General features: G+C 38.5%; 1 protein-coding gene across 1 annotated transcript in view; it reads right to left on the reverse strand.

Annotated features, from left to right (window-relative positions):
• EVI5 (ecotropic viral integration site 5) overlaps window positions 1-25019 on the reverse strand; it is a 181245-nt gene that overhangs the window by 123503 nt on the left and 32723 nt on the right. Inside the window, exons 2-5 of the mRNA XM_015560323.1 lie at window positions 20981-21210; window positions 9046-9235; window positions 8173-8397; window positions 7084-7162 (exon numbers count right to left, since the gene is read on the reverse strand). Of these exons, the coding sequence (XP_015415809.1) occupies window positions 7084-7162; window positions 8173-8397; window positions 9046-9235; window positions 20981-21210 (724 nt within the window). The remainder of the gene's footprint in view (window positions 1-7083; window positions 7163-8172; window positions 8398-9045; window positions 9236-20980; window positions 21211-25019) is intronic.

Raw genomic sequence — 25019 nt, forward strand, 5'->3', positions numbered from 1 at the left:
AATTTATGTGATACACAAGTAAGTTCAAGTCTGTTTAAACTAAGTACCCATCCAACTATAAACACTGTCTTGAATGGCCATGTGATACAATGTCAAGATCAATAGACTAAAAATCAGAAGGTTTAACCTCCCATGTATCATAGTGAATGAAAAGTTAGACAAATCTAACAACCTCTGAGACTAACAGTCTCACTTGCTAGATACCTCTCTCTCTCTCTCTCTATCAACCTATGCCAGTCAACAAAATAAACAATTGCTATACTCAGTGACTTTGTACTTTCTAGTGGGGCAAAAGGAGAATGTATGGAAGAAATCAATTAATATATGTCAGATGGCTATGAGTGCTATTAAAATAAAACAAAGTAGAGTAACAGGAAAAGCTGGGGAGATGCTATTTACGTTCCCTACCTAGGTCAGGGAAAGTGCCTTGATAACATTTGAGCAGAATTCTGAAGGGAACAACTGAGGAAAACAGTCCTAGGAGAATAATATAAAGGCCTTGAAATGGAATCAAGATTGGCATGCTCAAGGAACAGCAAACAGGGGACTAATAAAGTAGGAGTAATGTTACAGTGGTAGTTACGTTATGGAGGATAAGTAACAGGAAACCAAATTACACAGGCTTTGGAGGCTACTGTAAGGACTTGGACTTTTATCTTAAGTGAGATGGGAAGCCCTTTTAAACATTCTGAGCAGAAGTCATATGGTGTAAGTGTTACAAGAACTTGTAAAATACATTTTCAAAGAATCTGTAATTGGGGTTTAAAGATATCAACTTTATATATACACAATTTATATGTAACTCACTAGAAAATTATCCTATCTAATAAAGAGGGGATATGCAAATTGACCATCATGCTGTAACAAGATGGTGGCACCCACAGCGGGGGCGGGGCTGGCCGCTACGTGCGCCTGCCACAGGAGTCCCCTCAGCCCTGCCGGGGGGGTGAGGTGGATGGGTCCCCCCTGCTGCTCCACGCAGCTTCCCCGGAGTTCCATCAGCTGAGTGCACCACGGGGGCGACTCCACCAGGCGTCCCGCGGGTCCGTGAGGCTGGATGCTGCACCTATCTGCATGGGCGCAGGCAGGTCTGCATTTCACAGGATTCTGAGGTACATGCAAGTGGGCGGGGACTTGACTCTGGGTCTCCTGGCACAGGCGGACTTGACACCATGTCCCCGTGGGTGCCGGCCCAGACTCTGACAGCAGGGAGAGAGTCTCATCCCCCACAGGATCAGCCAGAATCAGCCGTTGGTCAGCCAGCTCTCAGCGGCCTGACAGCCAGGACTCTCATTCACCTGCATCCCAGACCCTGACAGCAGGGAGGTGGGAATATGTCTAAAGAGCAACTACTAACACAACGTAGCTCTGCAGCCGAAAGAAGCCGGCGTCATCAACAGAAAATGTCTGAAGACCAACGTGCCTCTGAAGCTGAAAGAAGGCGGCGTCAGAGATAGAATGTATCTGAAGAGCAATTATTGGCACAACATAGCTCTGAAGTTGAAAGAAGCTAGTGTCATTGACAGAAAATGTCTAAAGACCAACATGACTCTGAAGTTGAAAGAAGGAGGCGGTGCTGACAGAATATGTCAAAAGAATAGTCATCAACAAGTACTACCAATACCGGTAGGAACTGCCTTCTCAGCGAAAATGGAGTACATGAGGATGCAATCCTTGAACATAATTGTGGTGGAATGACGGTTCGATGTGAATTTTGCCTATCACTAAATTTCTCTGATGAAAAACCATCCAATGGGAAATTTACTCAATGTGGTAGCAAAGGTAAAGTTTGTCCCAGTGATGTACATTTTCCAGAATACCCAGTATATTTTAAAAGATTAATGACAAACGAGGATTCTGACAGTAAAAATTTCATGGAAAATAGTCGATCCATAAATAGTTCTTTTGCTTTTGCTTCCATGGGTGCAAATATTGCATCGCCATCAGGATATGGGCCATACTGTTTTAGAATACACGGACAATTTTATCATCGTACTGGAACTTTACATCCTTCAGATGGTGTTTCTCAGAAGTTTGCTCAACTCCATATTTTAGATATGGCCGAAGCAACGAGTGAAAGATTAGCAATGCCAGAAAACTAGGACTGCTTAGAAAGACTCATGATCAACATCAACAACTTCATGCATGAAATAAATGAATTAACAAAATCATACAAGATGCTACATGAGGTAGAAAAGGAAGCCAAATCTGAAGCGGCAGCAAAAGGTATTGCTCCCATGGAAGTACAATGGAAGCGCTCCCATGGAAGCGATTAAATACGATCGTATTAGTGATCCGGGTAGATATAATTCTCCTTGTGTAACTGAGGTTGCCCTCATATTCAGAAATGAAGATGGAGAACCTCCTTTTGAAAGGGACTTGCTCATTCATTGTAAACCAGATCCCAATAATCCGAATGCCACTAAAATGAAACATATCAGTATCCTGTTTCCTATATTAGATGCAATGACATATCCTATTCTTTTCCCTCATGGTGAAAAAGGCTGGGGAACAGATATTGCATTAAGACTCAGAGACAACAGTGTAATTGACAATGATACTAGACAAAATCTAAGGACACGAGTAACACAAATGGAGTATTATGGATTTTATCTCTCTGTGAGGGACATGTTCAATTCTATTTTAAATACAGGAAAATTAACTCAACAGTTTATTGTGGATGCATATTAAAAAATGGAGGCCAATCAGATACATTTCATCAAAGCAAACCAATCTAAGTTGAGAGCTGAAAATATAGTGGTTTGATGGATTATCTCAAATCTAGATCTGAAAATGACAATGTGCCGATTGGTAACATGATAATACTTCCATCATCTTTTGAGGGTAGTCCCAGAAATATGTAACAGCGATATCAGGATGCTATGGCAATTGTAACGAAGTATGGCAAGCCTGATTTATTCATAACCATGACATGCAACCCCAAATGGGCAGATACATTTTACTCATTTACTTTCATCTCTGACACTTCTATTATAGAGAAAAGGCAAATAGCAATATTAAGATATTTCCTCTAATTAATTCCCTTTTACTGTGCACAAATTTGTGCACCGGGCCACTAGTATCAAATAAGATAATAAATGTAAAAGCTCTGTAAGAGCTACACAGATATTCATAATACTTAAGCAAGTAACACTTATCTAAATTATTAAGTCATCTTTCTCAAAAAGATAAAATTTTCTAGTGCTCATTCACTCACATTATACCAGTGTGTTTCAAAAGAGGAAACCTCAAAGGATCTCTAGGCATTCTTCTCACTGAAGACTGCTTCCAGTAACAATACATTTTTCCTGGCCATGTTGACACAACCAAGACAGGAAGCCAAGAGTTACTCTTGGCAAAACCTTTCTTCCCTCTCTCTCTCCCTCCCTCCCTCCCTGCCTCCCTTCCTCCTTTTCCCCCTCCCTTCCTCCCTCCCTCCCTTCCTTCCTCCCTTCCTTCCATCCTCCCTTCTACATAACCACAATTCTGCCTTGGAAACCATACTCATTAATCCCCTTAAGCCCTACAACCCCATTGATTTAAGTCAGTCAACTGAAGAAAAAAAACCAAACCCAGAATTCTCATCCTATGTGATTCTACTGCTCCCCTAATATAACCCCACTTACAACCTTCCCAAAACCTCTTCCACAGAACTTTCTACAACTCATAATCTGCCATCAACAAAATATCCTAACTATATCCTCAATCTCTTTATCAAATGTTCATTCACCTTCTTTTCTAATTGAAATCTGGCTTTCCCTTAAGAACAGTTTGACACCAAAATCTGGCTCTCTCCCGAGGTGGCTGTTTTATCTCCCACAGCACTGAAAGAAGCCATGGGGTAGAGAGGTACATAGCCCTTCTTGAACCTCACTGCCACTTCCACAGCATTAATTCCCCATTCTCTTGAAACACATACCAGTAGACATTACCCATGATTCCTCTTTTTTACAACATCTACAAACCTGTGGGTCATCCCCTCAAACCACACTCATTTTCATGTGGATTAAGGACACCTCTGGCCTAAGACACCTCTTGCTTCCTTTGCTCCAATGATCTTGGCAGGCAGTTAGAGCTCAGGCTCTATAGCCACACCACCTACGGTTCAACTCCCACTAACAGCTGTATGACCTTCAGCAAATTACTTAAGTTCTCAGTTGCTCAACTTTACTACCTGTCAAATGGGTATAATAATAGTATTTACTTCATAGGGATGCAGTGAAGATTAATGTACATAAAGTATTTACAATGATCTGACCTTGCAGTCCTCATTCATTTACACAGTACCTTAACTTTGTTCCCAACTCTCTCCTGTGCTCACTTTACTGTTATATTTATTCACACATTTAAATCCACAATTACTTTGTCTTTCTCTCTCAGTTATAATCCTAACTGCAAAACTCCACCTTTAGAAAAATCCAACTCTGTAACTACATTTAGGCAGCAGAAAGTGTCTGGGTGGGTAGAATAAAAACACTTTAGCCCTGATGGCTGGTCTCATTTTGAATTTAGGACCACTAATCTCAGTGGATCTTTAATGCTGTCTGGTATATTTTATTTCTCTAATTCAATCACTCATTCTTGACCATTTCAAACTTTCTTCTCTGTCCTCAAGCTTCCACTCATCTCTAAGCTAATGACCTTGTTTGCTATTTCAGTATTTTTTTAATAGAAGCAATTAAAAGAAAACTGTCCCATTCTCACGCCACCACATCTACCATTCTACCTGCATCTGAACCCATTTTTATAGCCTTTAGTCTCTCTCTTCTATCTATCAGCCTGGACATTCCCCCAATGCCCATCTCGTATTTCCACCTGCACATTTATATCCCCACTTGGATGTCCAACAGACAGCTTAAATCACACTCCTAATTTCCTGCTACTTCTTGTCCCATACTTCTGCTCAAAAACCTTATGAGTCATCATTCCTCCTTTCTCTTTTACTCCACATCCAATCTATCAGTAAATCCTGCTGGTTCTACATTCAAAATATCTTAAAAATCAACCACTTCTCATCATAACACCTAGTCCAAACCACCATGAAGAGAGCAGTAATCCATGGTCTGGACAACGGCAAGGGCTTCCTCACTGGCCACTCTGCTGCCTCTCTTGTGCTCCCTTCCCAACAGCCTCCTCTCCATACATCCTGGAGCTGCCAGAGTGATCCTTTCAATTCGTCATCTCAATCATTTCACTCCACTGCTCAAAACAAAAAGCTTCTCTAGTGGCTTTCCATATCCTCAATAAAAGCCACAATCCTTATAGGTCCTATATGACATGACCCCTTACCACTTCTCCAACCCCATCTCCTACCACTACCTTCCACTTCTCCTCCAGCCCCTCGTGACAGTTACAGTACAAATAAATCAATTAATCTCCCCTTTTTTGTCTTACAAGAATTTCTTCTCTTGTGAACATACCAAGAAAAGTTACACACCGCCCAGGTGGCATGGCTCAGTGGTTGAGCATCAGTCTATGAACCAGGAGGTCACGGTTGGAGCACATGCCTGAGTTGCAGGCTCGATCCCCTGTATGGGGCATGCAGGAGGCAGCCGATCAATGATTCACTCTCATCATTGAAGTTTCCATTTCTCTCTCCCTCTCCCTTCCTCTAAGAAAAAAAAAAATTTCATCCTGCCTAGCTGGTTTGGCTCAGTGGATAGAGCATCGGCCTAAATCCTATAGAGCTAGCTAGGTCAGCTGTTGGAAGACTGGTTCATAGCTCAAGTAGAGAAAACTGCTTTTTAGATCATCAATAGAAATGTTATTTCGGAACTAATATGAAAGTAAAAGAAACAGAATTGTGACAAAAATCACTGGTCTAATAACAGGGATATTTGAATCCAACAGTGAAAGGCCTACCAATACTAACCAATTACAAATTAGGAAAATCACAATGTTGTAAAACAGCTATAGTTCCAACATTAACATTTCTAGGTTTTTTTTTCTTATTATTTATGACCTAATGTTAGAAATAGACAAATATTCTGTAATAACAACTTTTGGGTGCAGTTCTTCTATTATAAAGCAAAGTAAAAACCAGTCATTTTTACTATAAACCAGTGTCTCTACACCAAGTTTTTGAGACTCAGAAATGTGTACATCCCTAATACGTATAGAGTTTTAAAACTCAGGTAGAACTGTTAGCTAATTGAAGCAAAGTATTTGGAAACACAGTTTTTGAATCTTATTCTGCTTTTATCTATCATGATATGTAATCTTAGGAAGTCATTTAACTTTTGTTGCCTATCTACTATGTGCCAAACATCATGCTAGGCTTTTACATATATTATCTCATATAGCCCTCACAATGAATCTGAAAGTAGACAATATTGCCTAATTAAGACTCAGAGAGAGGTTAAATAATCTAGTCCAAATTCACAGAACTCAGTGCAGAATTAAGATGCAAAAACCAGCCTATGTAATTCAAATCAAATTATTTCCAAGGTTTCCTTTCAGACTGTATTTTAATCTGAGACTAAATATAGAGTATGATGGACTTTTTAATTTTTTTTTAATAAGGCTGAAGAGATAACCACACTATGACATTTCCCTTCAAAGCTATGATTATTCTGAAAACATCCCTCCCAATCCCACTCCAAAATAGGTCACTGTCAACAGAAATATATACCACATCCCTGGTGTGACTGAGTACGACACTTAGAGCCCATAACAAGTCCTCAAGAAGTCCTATATAATTTCCGAAGATGTTGTATAACATAACATTGCATACCAACACTTGAATCATGTCCTCCTTGGTTGAAAAAAGATTACTCCTCCTTAAATATTGACATATTTAAAATATGTCAATATTTAAAAGTAGATATAGGCTTTAGTAAATACTGTGGTCCAAATGTAAATACCAAAGTGGTGAAATTTCATTTAGTGGAGGATATTATAGCATGTTATTTTCAACAATTTTAGTAATCTTTTAAAGTGCAAACTAAATGCTCCTAATTAAATTGTGCTTAGGAAAAAATGCCCAATAGCAACTTACACTTAATAAAAAACAAGGATACTTTTTAAATTCTTCACTGCAACTTTAATAAATAACTTAATTGGACATTTAACACTTGTACTAACTTACCTGCATAAGCAGCAGTCCAACTATAAAAGCACTTCCTTGGCAGTAACCAACCTCACGATCCACTAAAGAATATGCCTAAAAAGCAAAAAATATTGTTCAAAATACTTTAATATACTTTCCTTCTCTAAAAACTTAAAAATAGTAAAACAAGTAAATTAAAGACTATTTTTAAGAAAAACTCTTAGTTGCTTGTTGTAAATGTTATACTATAAATATTTAATAAGCAAATAATTTACTACATCAATTTTTCTTTTTTGACAATTTCCCAATTAGAAACTAACAACTCCTAAGGACAAAAAAAGAAAGAAGTTTGTACTTGGGAAGGTAACAATACTTAAAAATAATTTAATATGTATATTAAATAAAAATAAGACCACAAGGTAAAGAAAGCTTTGGCAAAATATAAATGATTTAATAAGAAATCAGTATTTCGCCGAAACCGGTTTGGCTCAGTGGATAGCGCGTAGGCCTGCGGACTGGGGGGTCCCAGGTTCGGTTCCGGTCAAGGGCATGTACCATGGTTGTGGGCACATCCCCAGTGGGGGTGTGCAGGAGGCAGCTGATCGATGTTTCTAACTCTCTATCTCTCTCCCTTCCTCTCTGTAAAAAATCAATAAAATATATTTAAAAAAAAAAAAGAAATCAGTATTTCACAGAGGTAGTTGGAAGGGAAAGATACTATGGAAGAGGAAAAGGCCATAATGAAGAAAAATTACAATGGCACAGACTTTCAATGGCTAAGAGCTCTTAACAACACTGACCACAGCAAGTAGAAAAATTTGTTCCCAGATACTGAAACTCATAGAAGGTGAAGTATTCATTTTCCTAGAGGATCTCCCAATGTATAGTGATTTCTAGGCTATTTGATTTTGGCCAACTAATACTGAGCAATGTAATGGATCTTCTAATAAGTTCTCTAAACTAAACTGTAATGTAGCATCAGTATTAAAGCAAAAATTATGCTAAAGCCAAATTTATTGCCAAAGAACTGATTACTGGGGTGAGAGTTCATGCTTCATTGTGGAAAATGAATACTTTCAACCTTCTGAGAATTGACTTCATTTCGAAAAATAAATAGAACTTACCTTCATTACATTAAATAAAACCTCCTGTCCAAAGCTATCTTTTTCCTTAAAAAAATTGTGTTCAGGATAAGTTCTAGCAATGTCCCTTCGGATCAATTTTTCACAAGGTGAAGTCATTTTCAGGAGTTCTGCATATTGATCCTTGATTGGCATACTTTGTGCACTGCATAAAAGTTGCCAAACTATTGCTCTAAAATGGTGAGGTATCCCTTTACGAACAAGTTCCTAAAAATAAAAGTAAAATTTTAAAATGAATTACTTAAGTCTCCTACCTTGAAAACCAAAGAAGACTTATTGGGAGTTGAAATAGAGTGGGAGGCCTTTACCAAGTTTATAATTCACAAAGCTAGTTTTATAGTAAGACTTGGGAACCTTTTAGCCAATACTAAGATTTGGCCCTTGGGTGTATCCTGTTCTGGCTGGTGAAGGAAGGGCTATAATGTTATAAATTCTTATAATCTCACTCAAAGTATGATCTCTAAAGGTACTAAGGACTCAATAATCTGCAGAGCTGTGAATGGCAGTACAATAACCATCATCTTATAAAGGGCTGTTATCAGACAAAAAAAAAAAAGGTTACATACTGAAAATGCAAGGATATCACAACTTCATTTCTGAATCTATAAAACGATAGAATTTTACCTCTAAAATAATTTTCACCTATATATTTCTACAATTAGGAGACTTCTATAACAACTGATATTTACAAATCAAAACTTCTATGGGGACAAATAAATGAAAACATATAAAGGACACTTCTTTATTACAGTACTTGGAAAGTAGCTGAATCTGAATTTTAATCCTCTATCAATCTACGCCTGATTCCCTTTGGGATAAGAAAAAGAACTTCAACAAAGAATATAAATACCTTACCTTAATGTGTTTTTCCTTCTTTTTGTGCACATCTTCCCATTCATTAACAAGTCTTCCCCAAAGTATCCAAGAATCTTCTTCAAGGTGGCTGAGGTTGCTAGAGGCTGATGAACTTGATACAAGGGAGGAGCCACTGTTTCTTCTTGACCCATTTACAGATTTCAAAGACTTACTATCCGTCTCTAACAATCTAAAACATAATTAAAAATTGCTCAAGATCTAATTTCACAGTAATACTAGATGAAGTGATGATGGTACTTTTAGAGTTTCACTACAGCAATTTAGTCATAGTTTTAAAATATGTACAATTTCAATAACATTTGGCTGCCATCTATAAAATTACTGCTGTATTTTTCATCTAAGCATAGTAATTTCAAATTTTGAAATAGTAAATTATGTTAAATATTTTAGTCCTATTAATCCCATCATAATGTCCCTTCATCTCCACTTCAAATTCAAATTTGGAGAAATTTGGTGAGAAAAATGGTTGAGAGGGCTTCAGGAAAAAAGAAACTATACTTGGAAAAGCTGTAACAAATTCTATGGAAGAACTAATCCTATCATGTTTACAATATGTCCAGTACTAAAAAAAGTAAGGAAACATCACATAAATTAAACAAATCCCTTCTCTTTTTTCATTTTACTTCACCCATGTATAACTAATCAATAACTAAAAGTGTTTTGTTTGGACCATGAAGTTTGTTATAAAAAAAAACCTGAATAATAAAATTGGAAAGACTTCATTTAGTTTTTATACACACATACATTTGTATTTATGTATAATTCTGGATTCTCTTGAAAAATAAGATGGAGCAAAATTAGGCCCATAATCCTGCACAGGAACAACAAGGTATAGTGAACAGGAGCTTTTATCCACTCAATCGCCCAAAAACTCAGGCCAATTAAAAGCTGTTATTTATCAGTGTGCTTGCACTGTTAAACTGAGACCTCTCCATTCAGAAAGTCCTGTTGGCCTTTGAGTTTAGAACCCTGTGTTTCTTCCTTATCTGTAGAAAGATGGGTTGAGATAAGTTTAGAGATCTATTCCAGGATTCATCACAACATCAAACCCATACTATCTCTTTCATATATACACCAACTATAAAGAAAGACTGGAAAATATGGCTCTATCATTATAAAGATGTAAACTGTATGTCATTCAAATAAGGGTCCTAAAACATCTATTTGTATACTGAACAATGGCTACCACTCACTGCTTTCTGAAATGCTCCCAATACTAACTTATGATATATTGAAAACTAATAAAGAAAAAAAAATGATTCAAACACTATTTAGCAGATTACAGGAATACCCTTTGTGAGACAGATTTATATCTTACTCATCTTTAGATCCCTAAAAGCATTTAGCTCAGTGAAAGTACATAAAATACTGACTGAATTGAAATAAAATGAAAACCCCCATATTAGAAAACCTTCAAATTCGAGATGTCCTATTCAATAACAATAATATAAATTGAGCAACTACTATCCTTATTCATAGGTAAGATAACATAATACATTTTCATGGCAAAAATAATTTAAATAAAATGTCCCAAATATTGCTAGAAATAGAAAAATGTACACAGCAGTCAAATTAAGGGTCAACTATTGCCATAAATATTCTTTATTAAAAAAAACATAATTAATGATATTTTGACTTTAAATACTTCCCCCCATGGATCATAATATCTTATAGAAAAATTATTATACATATGTAATTTTATGTATGATTATAAACCCTAAGAATACCAAATGAAATAGAGAAACAAACTTTACTAAAATAACCCTTACCTAAGTTTTTTGTTTCACTTAATTATTCATCGAATGCTTGTTATATGTCGAATAATTAACTGTATCACTACCATCAATAGAGACATTCAGTTAAAAAGAACATAATGATATTTCCTAAGCTAAACATAAGTATGAGATACAATGGAAGTATAAATGAAAAGGTACCTAAACAGAAGGCTTTTAGAGAGTCAGAAAGGTCTCACATTGCCAAATTGCAACTTTTGGAACAGACAGGAAATGCCAAGTGAAATTCATGGATAGGGTTTGAGAAAAGGGTTAAGCAGTTCACCTTCAGAAGAAACTGAAATAACATATACAAAATTGTGAGAAATACTTACAAATGAAATATTTCAAGTAAAGACATAACATTATTTAAAGATATTGTCCATGCCTTAACTCACATGACATACAAACATGACTTAAAATGGACAATAGGGCTGAATATAAAAGCTAAACTATAAAAGTCCTTGAAGAAAACAGGAAAAGGTCTTCACAACCTTGGAGTGGCCAAAATTTGTTTTTTTTGTTTTTGTTTTTTTTAAATATATTTTATTGATTTTTTACAGAGAGGAAGGGAGAGAGATAGAGTTAGAAACATCGATGAGAGAGGAACATCGATCAGCTGCCTCCTGCACATCTCCTACTGGGGATGTGCCCGCAACCCAGGTTCATGCCCTTGACCGGAATCGAACCTGGGACCTTTCAGTCCGCAAGCCGACGCTCTATCCACTGAGCCAAACCGGTTTCGGCCAAAATTTGTTAATGGGACAAAAGGAAATACTAACCATAAGAGAAAAAAATGAATAAAAAATCCAAACTAAAAATGCTCTGTGCTTCAAAAGATACCAACTATATATATAAAAGCCTAAGCAACTGGCCGACCAGCTGACCAGCCAGCCGGTAGCTATGACACACACTAACCACCAGGGAGCAGACACTCAACGCAGGAGCAGAAACCACAGGCATGGAAACATGAACAGACTGATGAATCTCAGAGGGAAGGGGGAAGGGGGGAGAGATTAACCAAAGACCTTATATTTATACCAGAGGCCCAGTGCACAGATTCTTGCACCAGTGGGGTCCCTCAGCTTGGCCTGCAGGGATCGGGCCTAAACTGGCTCTCCAACATCCCACCGAGGGGTCCCCGATTGTACCGGTCCTCTAGTTAGGAAAATAAAAAGGTAAACCACAGACTGAAAAAAATTTTTTCAACATATATATCTGACAAAAGATGGCATCCAGAATATATGCAGAACTCATAAAATCAATAAGAAGGCAAACAACACATTTTTTAAATGAGTTAAAGACTTAAACTGACAATTTCCAAAACAAGATAATCAAGTGGCCAATAAGCAATTGAGTGCTCAACATCTTTAGTCATCGGGAAATGCAAGTTAAACCACACTATGGACACATTAGAATGACCACACAAAGTGTTGTCCAGGATGGGAGCTATTATAATTCATATACTTGATGTCAGAATTCAACCACTTTGGCAATTCTTTATAAACTTAAATACATTTTCATATGACCCAGCAAGAGAAATGAAAACAAATGTCCACAAAAAGACTTGCAGTTGAAAGTCCATATAAGTTTTATTCATAATAGCCAAAACTCAGAAACAACCTAAATATCCAGAAAATAAATGATGAAATTGTGACATTCATTCATTGAAATATTAAGCAATAAAAAGAAACAAACTGCTGATATATACATTAATATGGATGAGTCTTATAATTAGGTTGAAAGACAGATGAAAGAGAGTACATATTATATGATTCTACTTATATGAAGTTCAAGAACAAGCATGTTAAAAAAGAAAATATAAGAGTAAATCCTCATGATTTCGGATTAGGTAAAGTCTTCTTAAATATGACACCAAAAATATTAGTGCAGGAGGCAACCAATTGATGTGTTTCTCTCACATTGATGTTTCTGTCTTTCCCTCTCTCTTCCACTCTCCTTAAAAAAAAAAAAATCAATGAAAAAATATCCTCAGGTGAGGATTAACAACAACAAAAAAAAGCTTACAGTCCTCTCCCATCAGAAACTGATGGAGCTTACTTGATATAGATACTAGAGGCCCGGTATATGGATTCAGGCATTGGTGGGGTCCCTGTGGAAATCAGGCTGAAACCGGCTCTCCGACATCTCCCAAGGGGTCCCATATTGTGAGAGGGCGGTTCGAGTGATGCACCCAGAATCAGGGTCCCTCCTCTCTTCTCCCAATATTATGTCACTTTCTCTCTGTATCTGTCTCCCTTCTTTCATCTCACTTTACCCTAAGTTTGGTGGTAACTGAGGACTTGTGGGCATTTAGCTGCAAAATGCAATTTAGCAAACAGGATTTACTTAGCTTGGAATCTAATCAGCCTAGGGCAGGACCCTGCTCAATGTCAGCCTCCTGCCCAGCCCCTTCCACCCAGGCGGAGTCCTGTGGCGGTGGGAACTTCCTTCTTCCCACCTGAGCTGCTCCTTCACCTCCTTCCCTCCCCAGAGGTTGCCCTCTGGAGCTACTGTCCACCAGGAAAGAGGGAAGCCGCAGCCAGTTTCCCAGCTGAGAGTAGTAGGAGTAAAATTCACTGCCTCCACTGGAAATGGATATTAAGCGGATGGGCTGGTGTGGGCACCAGACGTCGGGGCTACAGCCAGTAGGTCCTGCATCTCATCATTTAGCTAATTGAGTGAAAAAGTTTCTGTAAGGGCCAGACCCACAACCTCTGCAATGGGCTAGAGGCCCAGTGGGAAGCTAGACCCTAAGTAGGGAGCCAATGGGCTACAAATTTGTGCACCGGTGGAGTCCCTCAGCCTGGCCTGTGGGGACTGGGCCGAAACTGGCTCTCTGACATCCCCTAAGGGGTCCCAGATTACAAGAGGGCAGTTCTCGGGTGACGCACCCGGAATTGGGCTCCCTCCTCTCTGGTTCCGGGTACATCACCTGAGAACTGCAGCTTGGCAGCTCCTGCGTTGAGCATCTGCCCCCTGGTGGTCAGTGTGCATTATAGCTACTGGTCAGAAAGTCCAACGGTCATCTGGTCACTTAGACTTTTATATGTATAGATTCCAAGCAGATTTAACTGCTGGACTTTTTAATTTAAAAAGAGATGATATGAAGCTAAGCTAGTTGCAACTTAAAGAATAGAACAATAAATTATTTTAATTAATTATATCATCATATGCCTCCAGAAATCTGACAACTGATAAAAAATGTTAAACAATCCTCAAAGAAAAGAAAAAGAACTAAGAGTTTGAGTGAAAATCTAAAGGCCTCTTCTATGATTAAAAATACATATATTTTTAACACAGAGACTTAAAAATATCTGTTTTTACTATCTTAATGTTCATGGCTATGTTACAGAGCATATGCTCAGGAAAACTGAGGTACCAATGCTATAGTGGTAAATACAAAATTAAAGATGATCTAAGTCAGCATTTTCCAACAGAAATATAATGTGAGCGTTTTATATAATTTTAAATGTTCTAGTAGCTGCATTTAAAGTAAAATGAAACAGGTTAAATTCATTTTAACATTTTATTAAGTACAGGCAAAATATTTTGACATGTAATGAAAATTTTTATTTATGAAATTTTTTTTAAAATCAACTCTTCAAAACCTGGTGTATATTTTACTCAGAGCATATTGCAATTTAGATCAGTCAAATCTGAGGTGCTCATTTGTTACATATGGCCAGTGACTACCATAATGGATAGTATAAAGATATATAAAGTTTAAAACATTCCAGCTTAGCATATCAAAAATAAAAGGTACAAAGATATAAAGTTTCAAACATTCGTTTACATATTAAAAAATAAAATGCATTTACTTTAGTTTAAAACAATCCTTTCCATTTCCTCATCCTCCTATCTCAACCCCCAAAACCTGCTAAAAAGCAAAATCTGAATCAAATAATAGAATGTAAAAGGAAACAATTATGGTTACAAAGCCAAACTTTTTTTTAATACATATTTTATTGATTTTTTACAGAGAGGAATGGAGAGGGATAAAGAGTTAGAAACATCAATGAGAGAGAAACATCGATCAGCTGCCTCCTGCACACCCCAAACTGGGGATGTGCCCGCAACCAAGGTACATGCCCTTGACCAGAATCGAACCTGGGACCTCTCAGTCCGCAGGCCGATGCTCTATCCACTGAACCAAACCAGTTAGGGCCAAAGCCAAACTTTCAAACCATGCAGATAATGGCCCACTCAAAAATTAAATCAGCAATTTAATTTCCTTAATTACACTTGAACCATACCTCTTTAAATCCATCTCTACCAAAGCCAAGAATACAAATTCTTTGTATTTTGAAAAAATAACTGTCCCATTTCAATTTTAAGGCTATAAATTATTAACCTTCATCAAAAAGATCTTTGCCATTGTATCGAACCATTTCTTCACATCTTTCTGGGACTGCCACAAGTACTTATTTTTCAAAAGTGGTAACTGCAGTAAAATTATAGGAAGGAAAAAGTATAATTATACAATTTGGTATTTTCATGTTTCTCATTTTCATTTTCTAAAATACTACCATTTTTATACTTCCTGAATCAAAAAGAGTTAAGCAATATAACCAGAGATTCATCTACATTTGGAGAAGAGAAGGAAAAATACTAAAAGAAAGCATCTCCCCTGTTAAAATGTGGTGAGCCAGCATAGCATACTCAGCCCCAGGGCACCTTATGTGCCGAGCCAGCTCAGCCTGGTTTCGTGACCCTGAGAGGGGGCGGTGAAGGATGGAGAAAAGACAGACAGGAGAAGAAAGCTGGGTCTGGGTGGGACGCTGCTCCCGGTTGGAGAGACAGCGCCACAGGCTACAAGCCATGTCTATTTTATAGACAGATTCCTCGAGGCAAAGTAAGGGCGTGGTCAAGATGTTTACAACATTCTCATGAGTTTCGATCCTACTCAATTACATGCACCTGAACTCTGTCAAACCCATATTACTCAGATACGTGGGGCCACATGTTCGGACCATAGGTTCAAGCTTACAACTATAGCTGTTGGCTATAATTGTGCTGGGAGGGCTCTGCCCTCCAAGCTGGACTTGCACATGGCAATGAGAGGACTATGCCCTCTCATTAGTCCGAGGCTTGAACCTGTCCAAACACTGTAGCCGCTCTCCACATTAAAAGTAGTTGTGTCTCATAATATTTACATATATAACTTGCATATTTACACTACAAACCACAGAAGTGCTCAGAGAAAATTTAACTAATTATTCTTACAATTTTTCCTTGGACTTAATAGGTTACTGGGGTATTAGGGGAGAACAGGGAGTAGGAAAGCAAGATCTTAGTGTTCATCTTTTTTTTTCTTTTTTCTTTTTTTGAGAATTCTTAAGAGTTTGAGTAAAACTGATGACATAAGCTGGGGAGCAAGACCTCAAATGCTCCCTGTCATTTTATTTTTTACTAGAGTCAGAGAGATGTGTTTTCCCACCAGGATTGTTCACCTAAGGCAAAAAAAAGATGTCATTACATCCACCCATTCTCTACACAAAAATCCTTCTCATGGATTCTGGGTTCCAATAACTGAAGAGGGGGAAAGAGAAGGGGGGAAAGGAAGAGGGAGGGCAGAGGAATAAATGGTTGCAATGCAAACTCAAAATAAAGACTTAAATGTAAGACCTGAAACCATAAAACACCTAGGAGGAAAAACATACAAAGTAAACTCTTTGACATTGCTCTTAGCAATATCTTTTTAAAGCTGACTCCCCAAGCAATGGAAATAAAAAATAAGCAAATGGGACATCAAACTAAAAACTTAAAAAAATAAAGACAACTTACTAAATGGGAGAAGATTTTCACAAATGATATATCGGAAAGGAGTAATATCTAAAATACATATGGAACTCAAACAAGTTAACACCAAAAAAGCAAACAATCTTATTAACAAATGAGCAGAAGATCTGAACAGACATTTCCCCAAAGAGAGCATACAATTGGCCAACTCACATATGAAAAGATGCTCATCACTAATCACCAGGGAAATGCAAATTAAAATCACAATGAGATAACATCTCACACCTCTCAGAATAGCTATCATCAATAAATCAATAAAATACAAGTATTGGTGAGGATGTGGAGAAAAGGAAACCCTTATGCCCTGTTGGCGAGACTATAAATTGGTATAGCTACTATAGAAATCAGAATGGAAGTTCCTCAAAAAATTAAAAATAGAACTACTATATGACCCAGCAATTCCACTGGGTATTTACCCAAAGAAATTCAAAACACTACTTCAAAAAGATATATGCACCCCTGTGTTAACTGCAGCTTGTTTACAATAGCCAAGATACGGAAGTAACCTAAATGTCTATCAACAGACTTCTGGATAAGAAAGACTGGTAGCTATATAGTATAAAATATTACTCAGCCAAAAAAAAAAGAATGAAATCTTACCATTTGTGACAACATGGATAGGCTTTCAGGTATTATGCTAAGTAAAATAAGTCAGACAGAGAAAGACAAATACCAGTATGATTTCGTTTATATGGGAATCTTAAAAAAAGGTAAAAAAAACACTAATAAATACAGAGAACAAATTGATGGTTGCCGAATGGAAAGGGGGTTGGGGAAATGAGTGAAATCGTGCAAGGGATTAGGTGGCACAAACTTCTACCAGTACGAAAAGTCATAGGTATATAAAGTACAGTACAGGGAACACAGTAATAATATTGTAATAAATGTGTGGGTCAGAAGGGTACCACTTATTGGGGTGTACTTTGTGAGGTACATAAATGCCTAATCACGTGTTGTACACCTGAAACTAATATAATATTGTACGTCAATTGTAACTGAGAAATAAATTTTTTTAAAAAACAAGATATCAATACCTACTAAAATGGCTAAAAGTAAAGACTCTCAGCACCAAGTGCTGGCAAGGATGTAGAGGAAATGTTTATAAGCTAATAGTGAGAACATGAAAAAGTACAGCCGTCTGGAAAACAGACTGACAGTTAAATGTACACCCACTACATGAACCAGTTATCGATCACTAGGTCTGTGCCCAGTAGAAATGAAATTATACAACAATACAAATGTCTGTACATTTTTTGAAAAATGTTTTAATTTTTATTGAATTTATTTATGTAATATTGGTTAATAAAATTATATAGGTTTCAGGTATAACAATTCTATAATACATCATCTATATATTGTTTTGCATGTTCACCACCCAAAATCAAGTCTCCTTCCAAAACCACTAATCTCCCCTTTACCCTATTCTACCTCTCCCAACCCCCCTTGACCTCTGGTACTTCCCGTACAGTTGTTTGTGTCTCTGAGTTGTTGTTTTTTGTTTTGATTAATCCCTTCACCTTTTTCACCAAGTCCTCCAACGCCCCTCCCTGCTGACAGATGTCAATCTGTTCTCTGTATCTATGAGTCTCTATTTTCCTTCTTTATTTTGTTCATTTGACTCTACATATAAATTTAATCATATGGTACTTGTCTTTCTCTATTCATATGGGTGAATCTCCAAATAATTATGCTGAGTGAAATAAATAAAAAGAGTACAGAGTGCCCTGGCTGGTGTAGTTCAGTTGGTTGGGTGTCATCCAGTGCACCAAGAAGTCGCTGGTTCAATTCCCATTGAGGGCACATGCCCGGATGAAGGTTTGATCCCCAGTAGGAGGCGTACAGGAGGCAGCCAATGGTGTTTCCCTCTCACATTGTTTCTCTCTCCCCCCACTTCCGCTCTCTCTAAAAATCAATAAAAATATTTCTCAAACTGTGTACCTTATTAAGTATAATTTTTTATTATGTCAATTATATATCAAAAAAGCTGCTAGAAATTATCTCTGCTATTATGCTTAAAGTGAGTGGTAATATATAACTTGACTAAACACAAAAGGATGCTCTTCTAATAATTCCTTTTTGGCTGATGCCCTAAAAAGCTTTTGATAATCTATATATATAAAAGGCTAATATGCCGAGTACATAGTGTATGATTCCATTTCTATAAAATTCTAGAAAATGCAAACTAAACTAGTTTGAAAGCATTATCAATGGCTTCCTGGAGATGGGAAGCTGGATAATGGATACATTCATTTTCTTGATTTTGGTGATAATCTTTTTTCTTTGGTGATAATTTTACAGTATATATATATATATATATATCGACTGCCCAACTGGTCGCTATGATGTGCACTGCCCCCCAGGGGGAAGACACTCAATGCAGGAGCTGCTGTGATATGCAGTGGCCATTTACAAAGAAATGGCACTGCGGACCTGGTGCCGACAAAGCAACACTCGGCTTCCCCCAAGTGGGACACAGGCCCCATCACCACCCTGGAGCGACAGCCCACCAAATCGCAGCCAACGCTGCCAAGACCCCGTGGCACAAAATGTGGCCCACAGCCCAGCCAGCCTGGAAACGGTGGCTGTGGGCGCCAGGTAATAACATCGCACAGCAACGCCCGCTTCCTCTCCCTAGCAACTAGCCTCCTTGGAGTTTCTTCAGCCTAGGAACATGACTTGCTTTATAGCCAGGTGCAAACATTGTACACTTTAACCAAATGTCTGTGAAGCGTTTTCCCATACCTCATCTCATTTGATCTTCACAGAAGTCCTGGAGTAAGTACAGTGGAGCCTTGACTCACGAGTGTCCCAACTAACAAGTTTTTTGAGATACCAGCTGTCTCTCAGCTGATTTTTTGCATTGAGTTGATAGAGCAATTAGAGTTAACGAGCTCCTTAACAAGCTTGGTCTCGGAATGAATTAAACTCGTAAGTCAAGGCCCCACTGTAGGTAGATAGGAGACTTGGTGGTACCCTATTTTCTTTTCACTAGCCAGAAAACAGAGATTTAGAAAGCTTAGAAGCTTGACCCGACTGAAAAGAAGTAAGAAAAGGTGGACTTTGAAAATAACATCAGGTTTTCTCACTGCACAGAATATAGTCAAACACTGCTGTAGTTAAATATTTTACCCTTCGTTCTCCCTGTGTGATCTACAATCATAATCTGCTTCATGTTGATATTTACTGCTGTGTTGCTGACAGTTACCTAAAAGAGAAGTTGGGGTGCTTCACTGGGCTGGAAAAAATTTAGCTAAATCAGAAAGCAGGTCTAATTAAGCAAGTTTATTCTATATATATAAAAGGCTAAGGTGACTCGCGCATGCGCAATACATATAAAGCTCTCACTGGCACCAATAGCATGCGTGTGTTTCGATTTGTCAATATCGATTGTGAATTTGGTTGACACTTCTATTTATAGAGAAAGGGCGAATAGCAATATTAAAATATTTCTTCTAATTAATTTCCTTTCAATGTGCACGAATTTGTGCACCGGGCCACTAGGAATAGAGTAAAATGACACACAGAGTCCAGAGCACACATTCCTAGCAGAGTAAACAACTATTTCATATTCATCAACAGAAAAGGATACTTTGCCTTCCATGAATAAACTTATGAAGAGATTTCCCACTCTAAAATGCAAATCAGATTTCCATCCTGATTAAATTATTTTATGACGTAACCAGAGGGGACTATTTTGTTTAAAACAAAAATGGTAGTTTTGCCCTAACTGGTTTGGCTCAGTGGACAGAGCGTTGGTCTGTGGACTGAAGGATCCCAGGTTTGATTCTGGTCAAGGGCATGTACCTTGCTTACAGGTTCCATGACCTGCCCTGATCGGGGTGCTTGCAGGAGGCAACCAATTAATGTTGTCTCTCTCGCATCAATGTTTCTCTCTCTGTCTCTCCCTCTCCCTTCCACTCTCTCTAAAAATCAATGGAAAAATATCCTCAGGTGAGAATTAACAAAAAAATATTAAAAATTTTAAAAATGGTGGTTTTATTTGCCTTTAAATTTTTTTCTAATATTCTGGAAGAACTTAGGGAATATTCTAAACTAAGAAAATAAATATATAGGGAGTGGGTAGATAGAGGTGGAAGAGTGTATAGGGGGATAAATGGTAATTTTTTTAAAAAAGAAGAAATATATAAAGCTATGTTAGCCAGAAGAAAATCTTAGTTCAACTTTGGTTTAAGACCAACTCTTCCAAAACAGACTTGAATACTTTTAAGTAATTTTGATAAACAATAAGCCAAAAAATAAAAAATAAACATTCTTAATATGAGTAAATGGTTGAGTTTGTATGAAAATTGGAGAGAAAAAAGACAAACAACGTCACTCACCTATTTTGTTCCTCCAGTTTAGCCAGGAGTTCTAAGTCGTCTGGACTCAGCTGTGACGGGGAAGATGGTGAAAGGGCTGGCGTTGATAATGTGGTAGATGAGGATGTAGTGTGTAATGAAGTAGATGGACTTGCCACCTGACTGGCCATCTGATTGACTGTGTATGATACTGTGTTCTTCACCCATGAGAGAGTAGAACTCAGCTTTTCCGCAACCTTGTCTGTCGCCACCTGAGGATAAAAATAAAAGTTACGTGTGTTTTAGTTTGACAGCACTCATTACCAATAACTTGACAATCCTGTGAACTTTTTCTTAGTAATCACCATCAGGATATCCTCTTTGAGGTGATAAAGGTAAAACTGTTTTAGCAATGATTATCCAGCTTTGGGAAACTGTTTTAATTCTGCAACATTAATAAACTAAAATAGTGTGTTCCAAACTACAGATTGGATAAAACAATGTAACGGGAAACACTAGCATTTTTTTTTAATTAAGAGAACAGAAGATATTAGTGTAAAGATATATTGTCTTATGAAATTTTTGTTCAAAAACTGTACTTACATATTTCGATATGTATGTTTATATTCAGTTGAGATAGAAAATGTATTCTTTATTGGGGTTGTAGTAAAAAACATTTAAAGCCAAGAAAGTCAAACATGTCCATTACGTGATGAGGACAGAGAAATCCTGTAACATGACTAATAATTAAAAAAACAAACTGGTTTGCTTTACATAAATAAGATGTAATGAGACCCATGATGTCTGTCTTCAAACAACTGAAGAGTATTTTTACAGGATAAGGTCTAGTTCTAAAGGAACAAAATTATGATGAACAGTTGAGTTAACAGTGAGATAGATTCAAGGTACAATTTTCAATTGGATAGAACTATTCGTAAATAGAATAGAATGCCTAAAGGAGTATATTCCCTACCAATGGCTATAATAAAAGCAATTATAAGATCCAAATGTCAAGAATTGGTTGAAGATGTGTTTCTGTTTTAAAAGTAGGCAATCAAGACTAGAAAAACCTTTAAGATCCCTCTTCTCTGTAGGACTCAATGAATTATACATATGTTCAAATATTCTACATAATAAAACCCAATATGCAAGTCGACCACGGCAGAATGACCAGCAGAACAACCAGTCACTATGACACACACTGCCCGCCCCCCCAGGAAGGGGGCGACCAGCGGCGGCAATCAGGGGGCAGGGCTGGCCAGCAGGTGGCGCCAGGTCACCAGCCAAGGTGGGTGCCAGCCATGGGCCCCGATCAACCTGCCTGCCGGTCGCCCCACAGATGGCCCTGATTGCCAGCCAGGCCTAGGAACCCTACCCTGTATATTGGGAACAGTCTCTTAGATTTAAAAATTAAAACCTGCCAAGGCTACTCTAACATTGAGATGCAGCATGACAAAGCCAATTACTTAACTTCTCTCTACTTCAGTTTTTCCACCCATAAGATGGGAAAAATGGTACTACTGCCTCAGAAGGATCATGTTATGTACTACTTTTTATAATCAGGGCAAAAAAATGTAGCTGCCCATACAACAGCAAGATGCCTTTCACCTGTATGAAAAGTATGGTCACTGGTGCAGGCAGCATCCTGGATTGTGAGAGGGATGTCTGATTGCCGGTTTAGGCGTGACATACCCCGAGGGGTCTTGGATTGCGAGAGGGCGCAGGCCAGGCTGAGGGACCCCCGCCCCATGCATGAATTTCGTACACCAGGCCTCTAGTCCATCATAATTCATATCACCCTAAGCAGGTATATATACAATAAATCCAGCTGAAAGACAGCCTATATAATAAAAGGCTAATATGCAAATCAACCAAATGGCAGAACCACCAGTCACTATGATGTGAACTGACCAACAGGGGGCAGACACTCAACGCAGGAGCTGCCCCCTGGTAGTCAGTGCACTCACTCCCACAGGGAGAGTGCTGCTCAGCCAGAAGCCGGGCTCATGGCTGGCAAGTGCAGTGGCAGTGGCAGGAGCCTCTCCCGCCTCCACAGCAGTGCTAAGCATGTCCAACTGACAAACTTGGCCTGCTCCTGCGGGGCCAAAGCCATCAGTCAGACATCCCCCGAGGGCTCCCAGACTGTGAGAGGGCATAGGCCAGGCTGAGGGACCACCACCCCCCAAGTGTACAAATTTCGTGCACCGGGCCTCCAGTATATATATATAAAAGCCTAAGCTACCGAATGACCAGTCAACTGGTCGTTATGACCTGCACTGACCACCAGGGGGCAGACGCTCAACGTAGGTGAGGCGTGAGCCTCTCCCGATTAGGACTGTCTGGGCGCAAGCCCGCGGCAGGTGCAGCAGGGCCAGGATGAGCAGGAGCGGCAGGCAGGAGCTGCTGGTGGCGTTGGACTGCCGGTTTTGGCCCGTTGGACTGCTTTTGGCCCAATCCCCACAAGCCATGCCAAGGGACTCCACGGTGCACGAATCCATGCACTGGGCCCCTAGTACATAAATAATATTCAAACAAGGCACTATCATTTCAGTAATGAAAAACAATGTGAACAATAACTACATTTGAATATTTATATAAAACTACATATTCATAATATATGAATAAACAAGGTATATATTTTTAAGGAACTGTACTTTTATAAAAACTATCATAAAAAGAGCTTCTTGATTATAAGTACTTAGACAGATATAAAAGCTGAAAACCTCAAAGTGCTTTTGTGTGCTTTGAGAAGATCTTAAAGTGTATACAATAGGTAAATTGCTAGCACACTATAAATTATTTTCTGAATCAGCGTATTTCAGCCAATCTTGGTTATATAAATAAATTCATATACACACAAATCAAAACACCAACACATACACACAAATCAAAATCCTACCTAGACTATCTTGGCAGATACTATTTTCCTCATGGGTTGCCTAAAGCTTTCCTCCATACACTCAGGACTCTCTCTTTCTATCCCTCTGCCCCAACTTCCACCAACTCAACCCAGCAGGAAAATTCAATATGACGAAAGGATAACATTGAAAAGAGATTTTAAGGTCATAGTTAAGCAACTCAACATAAAGATGGAACTGCTAAGACAAAGATTTGATTATAAGTGTTGAATAGGAGCAAGAGTTTTATTAACCTAAGGATACCTCTTATTTTCTTTTCACTTTCATTAACTTTCCCCTTTTCTAACTTAATTCCCTTGGGAATGATATTACAGAATGAATCAGGGAACTCTTACTACTGAGGGAGAACTCCCAAGAACTACAAGCAGGATTAAGTACCAGACCCAAGGAAAAGATGCATGGAGCAGATCAATAGCCTTCCAGGTAAAAGAAATTCTCATCAATGCATACAGTCCATCAGCACATACATTCTCATCAATGCATACAGTTCATCAGGGCAAAAGACTAGATAGAAAGGAAGGAATAATTTAGCCAGATCTACCTTTATGCCAGAAAATGGTAGGAGCCATGGTAAACAATAAGATAGCCTACTGTGGGAGAAACCAAGATGGAGGCATAGGTAAACATCGGAGTTTGGTGCCTCAAACAACCACTTCAAAAATACAACTAAAAGACAGAACAGACATCATCCAGAACCACAGGAAGGCTAGCTGAGGGGAAATTCTACAACTAGAAGGAAAGAGAAAAGCATACCGAGACTCAGAGGAAGCGCAGTACAGAAGTAAAATACTAAGGTGCGGAGGTGCATGTGGAGCGGGCTGGCGGCTGAGGGCGCTGTTGTCGTTTCCAATAGGGAGGGAGTCTCAGGCTCTGAGCTCCAGTTCCGGGAGAGTCTCTAGGGACCCAGACTCATACGGGAGAAGCGGGACTGTCTGGCAACAGTTGGAACTCGAGGGCAGCTTTCTCTCCGAGGGGCTTGCAGAGATTACCAGGACACTGAGAAGCAGAGCCTCTGAGGGCAAGACTGAGAGCAGCCATAACTGCTAGCCCCACCCTGTTTGATCCCATGGGACCCACCCCACCCAAGCCTCTGCAGGGAAGCTTTTGCTGGATAGCCTCAGGCAAAGACTAGATTAGCACCTCCCTAGAGATCCAGGAGCCAG

The sequence above is a fragment of the Myotis davidii genome, unplaced genomic scaffold (assembly GCF_000327345.1).
Source record: "Myotis davidii unplaced genomic scaffold, ASM32734v1 scaffold674, whole genome shotgun sequence".
NCBI classification, from domain to species: Eukaryota; Metazoa; Chordata; class Mammalia; order Chiroptera; family Vespertilionidae; genus Myotis; species Myotis davidii.